The 12,798-nt window shown below is 32.5% G+C and overlaps 1 protein-coding gene across 1 annotated transcript in view; it reads left to right on the forward strand.

The window, feature by feature from the left end:
* Positions 1 to 12,798, forward strand: part of ROBO2 (roundabout guidance receptor 2) — a 1,375,087-nt gene that overhangs the window by 1,259,474 nt on the left and 102,815 nt on the right. The window contains exons 7-9 of the mRNA XM_049785493.1: positions 436 to 560; positions 5,127 to 5,298; positions 9,489 to 9,694. Coding sequence (XP_049641450.1) covers positions 436 to 560; positions 5,127 to 5,298; positions 9,489 to 9,694 — 503 coding nt within the window. The remainder of the gene's footprint in view (positions 1 to 435; positions 561 to 5,126; positions 5,299 to 9,488; positions 9,695 to 12,798) is intronic.

A 12,798-nucleotide genomic window follows, 5' to 3' on the forward strand; every position in this document is an offset into this window, starting at 1 on the left:
ATGATACCTATCATAGTATCTCAAAATTATTGTATAAATAAGGATTTTTGCTTTGATAACAAAGATATTTGCCCAAAGACATTATTTTTTGCTTACTCACTTATTGAATATCAAATTGAAAAAAAATGGTTTTCTTAAAACATGTTTGAATATCACAAGAAGCATATTTTTATATGTAAGACTTGAACTTAGAATTACATGGGTTATGGTGTTATTCTGCACAGCATTTAAACTCTAAAAGTTGACTTATAGCCTTGTATTTGATAGTGTTTGGTCTTTCTTTTCTGTTACTTGTTGAGAATTATATAAAAATAAATGAGAAAGTGTAGCTTTTCTACTTCCAAGTGATCCAGCTATCACCAGGTGCCAACTTTGATATCTTTTTCGTTGTCATTGATTGATATTTACTCATTTTCTTTCCTTTTTGAATTATAGCTCCTCCACAATTTGTGGTTAGGCCAAGAGATCAGATTGTTGCTCAAGGTCGAACAGTGACATTTCCCTGTGAAACCAAAGGAAACCCACAGCCAGCTGTTTTTTGGCAGAAAGAAGGTAGCCAGGTGAGTGTAACCCTGGTCCATTTTACTGAAGTATTTGAATTCATTTCTTCCTAGTATTCCTCAAAGTTTGTATGGCCTTTTGTGTTAAATTAATTGAATTTGTACTTTTAAAAGAGTATTTTAATAAATGTATTTGGTTTTCCAATATAAGTTTCTAAACATCGTAGTGGGCCAGAGACATAATTCAGTAGTCTGAATACAAGTTTTACATGTCTGTTGCCTGTTCTTGGTCTATACCTTTGGATTCCATCTAAAGAGTGAGCCTTAGCACAGAGCTAGAAGTAGCCCCGAACAGGACAAAGTTTGACCCCAAAACAAATAAAAAGTAAAGTCTTTTTTGCACAGAATACATAATAAAATAATATTTTTTGTAATTGAGCCAAAACCTTATGTAGCTATTTAAAATCACTAAAAAGAAAGGTAATTTTACATTGAGCCACATTTGGGTGACTAAGTGCACTAGCACACATAAAGTGCTGAGGAAAATTTCAATAAAACAGTCAAAAAAAACCCCATTATTAATTGGCCTGGAAACAAATTTCAATTTCCTCTATAGATAGATATATTTTGTATTAGTAACTCATTAAATTAAGCTTCCTTTCATTGAAGTGGAGGTTTCTAATATTCTCTGTTTCTTCCTAGTGGATATAGATTGGTATTAATTAATACATTATGTAAAAAGATAAAGAACCAATATGCACTTGATCTTTGCTGTGCCTTAGTTTGGTTTCTCAGCACATCTCTGTGAAAGTTGATATTTTAGCCTCTGCTGATAGTCAGTGGTTATATTTTTTTTTTATTAAGATGAACTCAAACTTGGAAAAATATTGTCTCCAGGTTCTGAGGCAATGATTAGAATTAAAAGCTTAAACTCAAAGAACATTTGTCTTAAAATGCATCTGCATAATTTTCAAGGACCTAGAGATAGTTCTTTGTTCTAGGATCTCTAGAATCTTCTCCATATAAATATTTAGTTATCTGGAAAAAACTATTAGTATTCCTTCTTTGTTCATTCTCTGTAGTGTCTGGGGTAACAAACACTTGAGAAATAAACAAAACAGTGATTCACAAGCCCAAGATATGTGTAAACTTGACCAAAGAAAGGAAAGATTTTGACAGCATTAAGAGAAGCTATTGATTAAAGTTTCCTGACCCCTAGTTACTGTATAGCGACCTGGGTTAAAGTAGTGGGCAGGGAATTCTACTCAGTTGTATCTCTAATTAACATGGATTCATATATACCCCTCTACTAATGCAAGCTAGAAATTTAACAACTCAATATATATGGACAAGTGGTCTTTCTTCTCCAAGTCATTTTGATTGGATTCCTTTGCTCTCTGATTTATAGGATGCAAAGTAGTGATGGGAGGGGGGAAGAAAAGTGAAAGCTATTTTCTTTCTTGCATCAGAATTGATCCAAATTTAGTACGCACTTAATTAAAAAAATCATCTACTTAACTATTGAATGTATTTTATTCATAAAACCATGTTTTTTTCACTTAGTTGGATGAATATATCTTTTTTTTTTTTTTTGTGGTTTTTGGGTCACACCCGGCAGTGCTCAGGGGTTACTCCTGGCTCCATGCTCAGAAATTGCTCCTGGCAGGCACAGGGGACCATATGGGACGCTGGGATTCGAACCGATGACCTCTTGCATGAAAGGCAAACGCTTTACCTCCATGCTATCTCTCCAGCCCCGGATGAATATATCTTAAACTAAAGTTAGTGTAGAGCAGCTTGAATTAAGCATATTCCTCACCTAATATACAACTTGAAAAAGAAAAGAATTTGGAGTCACTTTCAACCCATATAAATTATGCAGTGTTTGTAGTGCTATTTAACTTAACTGAAGCTACTTTTTCAAAAAAATATGAAGAATTGGAATGTTTAGCCTCCTTTAAATGTATAAAGAATATATGATTAAATTAACTACTGGTAAACATTCTTTATATATTATGAGGGCCAAATGAAATTCTATGCATTTGATAATAAATATAAATATATAAAAATTTAATTAGTGCAGACATACATACTAAACTAATATAATGAATTAATTATGTCCTAATCAATTATTATTAGATATTGCTATGTCATATATTAATAACAAACTTTAAAATAACTTCACAATGACAAGATAAACTGAATAAAGTTATATTGGTTACTCAATATTCATGGTAATCAAATATGACACATTACATTTTTATGACAGCAAAATACGTATTGTGCAAATGACATCAAGTATGCATTTTACTATATACTTCTTGCTGAAAATGCCATTTTATTTCAGAGACTAGGTACAAACTTCCAAGTTAAATATTTATTATTCTAGATTTTGTGTTTGTTGTTTGTCTTATTTTACAGGAAAGAATGAGAGAATGTGTGAAAAAAGAGATGACTAAACAAAGTGCAAATATTCAATTATGAATTAGGACATCAGGAAAAAATAAATTGTCTTACTGTCTCCAGTATCCAATTTTTACCATGATCTATGACTATTTATTAGTCCAAAGAGTTAAGAGTCTGGACTTAATGGTCCATATTCCTCAATATGTACTAATAATGCCAATTAGCACTAATAGGGTACCCAGGCACTTCCAGGCAAGAAGAGTTTCTAGAGTCATAGGTTTGTGCTTGAAATTCATTTCCTTTTGCCCCATGTCATACAATCAGAGAATGAAGACGATGGGTTAACCTCAATCATATGCCATTTTCCATGTCAGCGAATCATTTAGAAGGTGTTCTGATATTACATTGTAGAGGAAGAGATCCCAGAGAGAATTAAGCCCATCTGATGTATTAGTGCTATGTAAATTAGTATTCTAATGGCTAATTGTCGGAAAGTGCACACGTTGAGTTATTGTATCATTTATAAGAGCCTTTAAAATTTAGGCTCTTCTCTTTTAGATGGTTTATTTCAGTAATATATTTGGACACCATAGGAGAATTATCTGGTCCTCAAATTATGTTTCCTACATGTGAAAATGTCTACTCTTATTTATTAATACAAATTTTATAAGAGAGTGAGCAATAGCATTTTGAAATTATGTTCCAGACACTCTAGCAAATATCACTTCTTTTGGAAAGGTTTAATAACATGGTAATGTTTATGTAAAGTGGGCTTATAGTGTCACACTCGAATCTAATAAAGTGGACATCCATCATGTTGCAATAAAGAGAAGAGCTTCTAATTAAAGTAGGACATCATTCGCAGGATTAAAGTCATTTAGCGTAATTGAAAAGTGTTAATACCCTATTTTATCCTCTTCCATTGGTATTACTTCAAGGGTAAAAACATTTTAAGGTGAAAATGTGTCTTGTGCCTTTAATTGAATGTTATTACCTCATGATTGTAACGTATTGAAACTGTTTAATTACAAACCTGGAAAATTAATTACTATATTGAGAAACAGATCCCGGAGGGGTATAATGTTCTTTTTTTTAAGTAAATACAACATAAAATTGATATGTTCTTATTTATAATCCAACATGGAAGCATATCTCAATATGATTTATTATACCCAAATGTTTTCTTTAATTGAACAACAGAAAGGCACCATAGGTCATCCAAGTTAATATTACTACTGTCATAGAATTTTAATTCATATTATGCAAGTTCTATTTATTATTAGATACAGAATAAACTACAATAATTTTTATTCAAATAAGACAATACTGTAAGATTCTTTAGTATATGTGCACACTTCAGAAATACTCTATCATGTTTTGTTTTTAGTAATTTCCTGTTCTTAAATTGTTTATCATTTGTCTGTTTCCTTGAAAGTTGTTGAGAGCTGGCTATATCTTTACAGCAGAAGCACATATGACTGTCAATCTCCATCACGCACTTTAAACAGCTTTGAGAGAAAATAAATATATTCAGATAGTATTCCAGATGATCAGAAAATATATTTCACATCTCTCACTGCTTTGCTACTGTAGTGTTTGTAAAACACATAAATAGATAAATGTAACATTTCAGAATCTCATAAGCAAAATGTCAAGTTGGCTAGTGTTTTTATGCCAATTATACAGATGGATATATTTTAATAATTTTAAATAACCAACAGTCAAGGAAAGGCAAATACTGCTATAGTGAATCTTTTTTTTTTTTTTTTTTTTGATTTTTGGGCCACACCCGGTGACACTCAGGAGTCACTCCTGGCTATGTGCTCAGAAATTGCTCCTGGTTTGGGGACCAAATGGGACATGGGGGAATTGAACCTCAGTCTGTCCTAGGCTAGCATGTGCAAGTCAGATGCCTTACTGCTTGTGCCATTGCTCTGGCCCCTGTGACAGTGATTCTTCACATTATTTTATAATTTTTTTTTAATACCAGTAAACTAATTTGGGGGTGCAAATTATTTTCCTTTGACTTAGACTAAGCCCTACATTGAAATTATTTATGTAGAATTTGATCTTTATAACATATCAATAAGATAGCATATTAGTTTTAATCAATGTGTTTTTCTCTTTTCTAAACTTATTCCCATAAGTGTCTTACTGTTACTAATGTAATTTTCCTCTGAATGGGAAAAATTATTGATAATGTTGTGTTTGCTTCTGCAGAACCTGCTTTTTCCAAACCAACCCCAGCAACCCAACAGTAGATGCTCTGTGTCACCAACAGGAGATCTCACAATCACCAATATTCAGCGTTCTGATGCTGGTTATTATATCTGCCAGGCCCTAACAGTGGCAGGAAGCATTTTAGCCAAAGCTCAACTGGAAGTTACTGATGGTGCGATATTATTATTAGATTTCTCATATGCCATTAATGATTTTTATTTGGGGGATTCACAGTAAACCTGTAGAACTCTCTGGTTTATTAGTTTTCTCATTTATATTGCTGTTTATTTTCACAGATTAAATCTAGGTAAAGGAATATTTTTAGTATTTTCTAAAAACCTTAATTTAATATGCATTATCACGGAAAGTTTCCAAGGAAATCTACTTTATTTCTAAAGTTACAGAAATACAACACTTTAAACAAATGACTTTCTGTTCTAAGTGCATAGAAATAGAACTTCTGTGTGGTTGGATTTAGTTTTACGTTGGCATGGTTATTCTAATGGATATTAATAATTATATTTTAGGAGGAAGAAACTATCTTTGATCTTATCTGTGGAACCAGATGGAGAATTTAGTTTCCTAATAACATTATGATATCATATGACTTCTTAATTATACATTCACTAATTTTAATTAAAAATTCATAACCAAGGAAGGAAAATTTCTTATTTTTCATATGCATCACAAATTTTAACTTGGGCACATATATTCATACAAAAATTGGAAAAGATGCATGCCTCTCCACAATATTTTCTTAAAAGCTTATTTATTATACTTTACAAATAAGGTGTTTTAGAAAGATTTGGGAACTTCTGGGCATGAATTTAAGTCCTATTTTTTGGTATGTAATCAATTACCTATTTTTCCCTACTGTGATTTTGAAGGGTTTTTTTTTTTTTCCTCACCCTTTTCATGCTGGCTTCTGAACATATAATAACTTTCTTTAGAATGTGACCTCACTGATTCTCAACTGGCAAAATTTTATGCACTTTTTTTTCACACAATTTAAATTTACGTGTTAATTAAAAGGCCATTTAAATGAATAGAAAGGCAATATATTTTTTAATAGCCACCCATCGTATTGCCTGACTCAGCACCATGCAGGTAACAGGAATGCTTGGAACTAGCAAATGTTGGCTGTGAATACATTGAGTCATTAATATGCACTCCTGTGGAAGCTGCAGACATTTCCTGCAGTTACCAACAAGAATAACCATGCTGACCACTGTTTTCCTTAGATGAGAAAGATTATTGATTTTTGTGCCTTACTTTCTTAAAAACAATATAAGAGGGGCCGGAGTGATAGCAGAGCCGTTGGATGTTTGCCTTGCATGCGGACAACCCTGTACCGACCCTGGTTCAATCCCCAGCTTTACATATGGTCCTCCAAGCCAGGAGCCATTTCAGTAGTAATCCCCGAGGGTCATTTGTGTGTGACCCAAAAACAAAAACAAACAACAAACAAACAACAAACAATAAAAGAGAATTTTTGGTGGTTTTATTTTGTTTGTTTTGGGGGGAGGGTGGTAGTGGTAGGGTTTGGGCCACACCCAACTTTGCCCAGGGCTTATTCCTTGTTCTACAATGTCTCAGGAAAGAATACAAGATACCAGGAATTGAACAGGGCTAGCACATGCAAGGCAAGCTGTACTATATGTTGGGTCATCTCTCCAAAAAAAAAAAAAAAAAACTTAGCTATTCATCATTTATTAAATTTCTATGACATTTCAAAATGAAACTGAAAAATTATTCGAGGGGAAAAAATGAAAGATGTCCTTTTGGTAGTGCAGTGGCATTGGACATTTCAAGCTGAACGCCTAACAATTGATGAAGAGATAATACAGTGGCAGGGCTCAATCCCCTATACTGCAAATGCTCTCCCAAGCCTTTCCAGGAATGATCCTTGAGTTCAGAGCGAGGAGGAAGTGCCATCTACACCAGAAAAAAAAAGTTATAGTAATTATGCACATATAGAATTATGAAGAATACACTGAATCTTAACAATATTGTACATTAATATTAACTTTAATGAAAATAATTGCTGAAAAATAATTTTTTTATCGTTCAGTTTATTTAACTGATGTGTATCATGAAATGTAGACTATTATGTCTGTTATAACAAAAACGTTTTATTCAGGAACTTATACTAGTTGATGATATAATAATAAAATACTAATTATTTTATCATCATTTCTAAGGTCAAGTTATGATTTTAAAACAGTTAAATATGATAGCTGAAATGATTCTGAACATTTTTATAACTAGTTTAAATATCAATTTCTGGGGCCGGGAAGGTGGCGCTAGAGGTAAGGTGTCTGCCTTGCAAGCGCTAGCATAGGATGGACAGCAGTTCGATCTCCCGGCATCCCATATGGTCCCCCCAAGCCAGGGGCGATTTCTGAGCACATAGCCAGGAGTAATCCCTGAGCGTCAAATGGGTGTGGCCCAAAAACCAAAAAAAAAATATATATATATCAATTTCTATGTTGATTTTAACTTAAGAAAATAATCACAAAGTATAGTTCCTTTGACTAAAAGTTCCCAAGAGGGCCGGGCGGTGGCGCTAAAGGTAAGGTGCCTGCCTTGCCTGCGCTAGCCTAGGAGACGGACCGCGGTTCGATCCCCCGGCGTCCCATATGGTCCCCCAAGCCAGGAGCGACTTCTGAGCGCATAGCCAGGAGTAACCCCTGAGCGTCACCGGGTGTGGCCCAAAAACCAAAAAAAAAAAAAAAAAAAAGAAAAGTACCTTTATGGAGAGATAGCACAGCGGTGTTTGCCTTGCAAGCAGCCGATCCAGGACCAAAGGTGGTTGGTTCGAATCCCGGTGTCCCATATGGTCCCCCGTGCCTGCCAGGAGCTATTTCTGAGCAGACAGCCAGGAGTAACCCCTGAGCACAGCTGGGTGTGGCCCAAAAACCAAAAAAAAATAAAAAATAAAAAATAAAAGTTCCCAAGAGATTTTATCCATTATTAACAATGAATTCGACACTATGATCCTATTGAATAGTTTACTGAGAACATATAATGAAAAAAGAAAACTATAGAGTTGTTCACAGATCACTGGAAATCCTAAATGTTTATTTAATCTTTGACCTTCTGTCATATAAACCAGTGGTCTTCTTTCACCTATAATCTCTCTGAACATTCCTTTGGCTAGAATATTTTCAATTACTTTATTGATCAAATTCCTTTTAACTGCACAAACTGCTCATTTGTGCAGTTAAAAAAAGAAGAACCAATTAGATGCCTTTTCTCTATCTCTGATAATTTTAAGTATATAAAAATACAAGTTTATACAGCATTGCCTGAATCTTACATACAGATTTAATATGATACAAAGTAGTAAATTTACAAAAATCTAATAGTTTCCACTTCAGTAGTGCAGACTTATTTTGTTTTCACTAAACTTAAAAATTATTAATAGTCTGTAAATTAACCTCCCATTCTTGATTCATAAATAAAATAAATTCTATTACAATTTCAGATTGAATGTTTACACAACTACAGCCAAATGACTTAGATTTAACATAATACTGAACTTTAATGGTTTAACATTTTTCTCAAATGACTAAAATTAAGAAAGTCAGTGAAATCGCTATTTTGCCTTAAGACAGTAGACAAATAAAATGTTGTTATTTTTATTTAATTTTATAAGATATATACAGGTGTAATATGCACATTTTTGCATATATTTTGATGTGACTGGATTAAGCTGATTGGGAATTCACTGTATCTTGATAGACAGGGTGATTTTATTTAAGATTTTTTATATATTGAAATAGATTGTATCTTTCATAAGTTCATAAATATAGTTTTCTTCTCCCAAAACTATGAATTCTTATAATAAAGATTTGTTATATATAAACAATTCATAAGCATATACAATTATATTTTAATTAAAATAGCATTATGTATTATATTTATAAAAATCAAAATTTATAAAATGATTCTATCCTATGATAATTCACACATTACTTAACTTAAAAATATATATGTATATTAGAGTTAAATTATAGTTAAATTAGAGTTAATTTTGGCTGTCATTAGCTCACCATATTTTTATTTCAGTTTGATTAAGCTTTTCAATGGTATTAAGTTTTTCTAAAATACAAAAATATCTCATAATTTTTCAGTTATAGATAATTTACAGTTATTTATGAAGCATATTATGACCTCAGCATATGTATGATGTACATATCAACCAAATTCTCATCTATAAATGACAGATATGAAATATACAGTATTATTATGAATAATATGTATGACTGAAGTTTGTTAATCTTATTTTCAACAGTAGGTATAGTAGAGATTACTATATTTCAAATAAGTTAACTTTTTTAAAGTATCTTTTTCTTTTAGTTTTAACAGATAGACCCCCTCCCATAATTTTGCAAGGCCCAGCAAACCAAACACTAGCTGTAGATGGTACAGCATTACTAAAATGTAAAGCAACTGGTGATCCTCTTCCTATAATTACCTGGTTAAAGGAAGGATTTACTTTTCTGGGTAGAGATCCAAGAGCAACTATACAAGAACAAGGAACACTGCAGATTAAAAATTTACGGGTAAGTAATAATTGGCTTATATTTTGATGGTTATATCAGTTTAGGAACTGTCCTCAGTAAAAAAAAATATGTAACATTAAAATCTTGCAAATATCATGAATCTTTCTTCCATGTAGTAAAACTGTGCTAAGATTTGAAACCACTGAATTATAATCACAGGATCGGGAATGACAGAATGAAATTAGTTGATAAAATAATGCCTGCTAATAAATTAATGGAACGTTACTTGCTAGAAGAATAATTAGTATTGTATGGTATATTCATATGGAGAACCAAGATAAAGAACAGACACAAATCTCACCCCCCCACACACACACATATACAAAAGATGTTGGTGTTTCTTTTTCAAATGATTAGGGAGGAAAATAAAGTATTTTTATTACACATATTTTTGAAGATCGCAATATGGCATGCTTATCTAATACATGCACATGTAATATAATCACATATTATTTGTGCCTTAAAGATACATAAACAAAGACAGAATGATTGACATAACAAAGAATGACCGGTTTATATCATTTATGTGCAAGTAAGCAAATTTATAGACAAATTTATAGATTTTTTATTTGCTAGTATATCATTTTAATATATTATTGTAATTTTGAGACCTGGTTAATAATCTATGTTGAATGGGGGGATTTGAAATGGGATCTGGCGATAGTAGAAATAGACACATTGGTGGAAGGTATGGTGATGGAATCAGTTGCATGCATGAAACTGTCATTGACAAAATAGTAAAACTGTAAGCACAGAGGCTAAAATAAAGCAAAATTTAATAAGTATTGCTTAGTTCAATCGAAAGAAAACTAAATACATATATTATTTTTAATGATTACAGATTGCTAGTCTACCTTGAAAAATTAAAGTTATTAACATTTTGTTGTATTTTATCTATGACCCTTTAACCTCTTTCTCTCTGGGTTAAATTTAAACCTTGGAGGTTAATGCATTTTCTCTCTACCACTGAGTTAAAGGGTGAGATTGAATAGTCAAGATTTCCGATAGTGTTTGAAAGAAGTAATTAAAGGTGGGTGTTTGATAATGCCAAGCAAACTTTGAGTCCTAGGACAAATTTCTAGCTAGTCCTTTGAGATGTCTGCTCCTGAGGCCACTAGGAGAAAAGTAGGTGAGAGTGTGCCAGTATATTAATCTCTCTTTAAAGCACTTTTTGACAGATAAAAGAAGAATGGAAGTATTAAGTTCTCATGACCAAAAAGACACTATTTTAGGTTAAAGGGATAACAATGAATATGGTGATGATGATAATGATAGAAGGATGGTTTTCATTAAAGATATTTAGGCTTTTGATAAACTCTAGATGAAATGTTCTTTTCTGTGAGATGACTGTTTAAAGGGATATAAAACTGTTTGACAGTTCTTGATGCATATAGTCTAAAGAGGGACTGTATAGGTCATATTCTTTGTCTCATTATATCTTTTAGGTACTTAATGCAAGAAGGGGATAAGGTAGCAGGATGAACATTATGTTATCATAATCCAGTTAATTGGTGACCAAGTGTATCTTTTGAGAAACAGAATATTTTAATACTCATTAAAACATGCCTACTATAGCTAATGTCAGACTTGTTTCTCCACTCAATGACAAGGAGATGCAGTTAAGAAGCATTACCTCCATACTCTTATTTTAGCGTTTACACATAATAACAAGTGCTACATTCTAGTTCAACGGCTGTAATAAAATGCAAATCCTTTACTCTTTCACAGACCATATTCAAATGAACATCCCATTAAAACCCAACTTCAGCTCATTATGTTTAGTTTGTGAGTGATGCATCTTAAATGCAAAGATTTCTAATGACTATAATGTGTGCTCAGCCACATTTGAAATAATGGATTTTTCTATAATGACTCAACCCCATCTCTAATATAATAGAAGGCAAAATTGTATGGGGATATTGTAGCCAAGAATGAGAAGCCAGAGTAATTTAAAACTTCAATTAAATATATATAATAACATTTAAAATCAATTAAATACAGAAACCTTGATAATGTCTATGCATTTATGATTTACCTGAGAATTGTAGAAAGTTGAATTATTGACATATTTAAAACCTAGTATATATTATATTCAATAATTTTCCTTTATTTATCAACAATTAGACTTATTAAACTCAGAGAATTTTAATTCTACATCTTTTGAATTCTCTTCTTCATCGGATTCTTTTCTCATTTTCACTTTTCCTTCATTGCTAAAATAAAGTGATTGAATGAAAATAGCAATGTGAGTCCTCTGACTTGTTTAACCATGAGAACAAGTTTGGGGTTGCATCTTTTATGATATTTGGACTTTTCTCAAAATATAATCACAAAACTTTTGGACTGCACATTTGTAAAAGAGAACTTGAATATAGTATCAATTATTTTTTTTTTGTTTTTGGGCCACACCCAGTAACGCTCAGGAGTTACTCCTGGCTATGCGCTCAGAAGTTGCTCCTGGCTTGGGGGACCATATGGGACACCGGGGGATCGAACCGCGGTCCGTCTAAGGCTAGCGCAGGCAAGGCAGGCACCTTACCTTTAGCACCACCGCCCGGCCCCAATAGTATCAATTATTGATTAGTAATCATTGTCAATGCATGGCTAAAACATTTAATGTGAGGAATAAATGACTACACTGCTACAATGTCAACCTGAATAAATATTAGCCTTTGAAAAGGGATTGATGATTTTCCTTTTGAAAATTTCTTCCTCACTGAAATGGAATCTATTGTGGCCAGACAAATACTGTAGCATGTAAAGCAATTTTCTTGCATGCAACTGACCTGCTTTCAACCATGGTACCTCAAATGGTCCAAAGAGTTCAGCAAGATTGATCCCTGAAGATACAGTAAGAGCTCACTCTGAGCAAATCTAGATTTATTCAAAATAAAATAAAGTAAGAGAGAGAGAGAGAGAGAGAGAGAGAGAGAGAGAGAGAGAATCTTAGAGACAGGATACAAAAAGGTAGCTTTATATTGCTGATCTCTGAAAAATACTTTCTTGAGTTGTCCTTTCACTTTGATGGATTATCATAAAAATAGCATTAAAATATATTATTGTGAAGATAGGTTTACCAAAGCTATATAAACATAATTAAAAAT

This window comes from Suncus etruscus, chromosome 13, assembly GCF_024139225.1.
Source record: "Suncus etruscus isolate mSunEtr1 chromosome 13, mSunEtr1.pri.cur, whole genome shotgun sequence".
NCBI classification, from domain to species: domain Eukaryota; kingdom Metazoa; phylum Chordata; class Mammalia; order Eulipotyphla; family Soricidae; genus Suncus; species Suncus etruscus.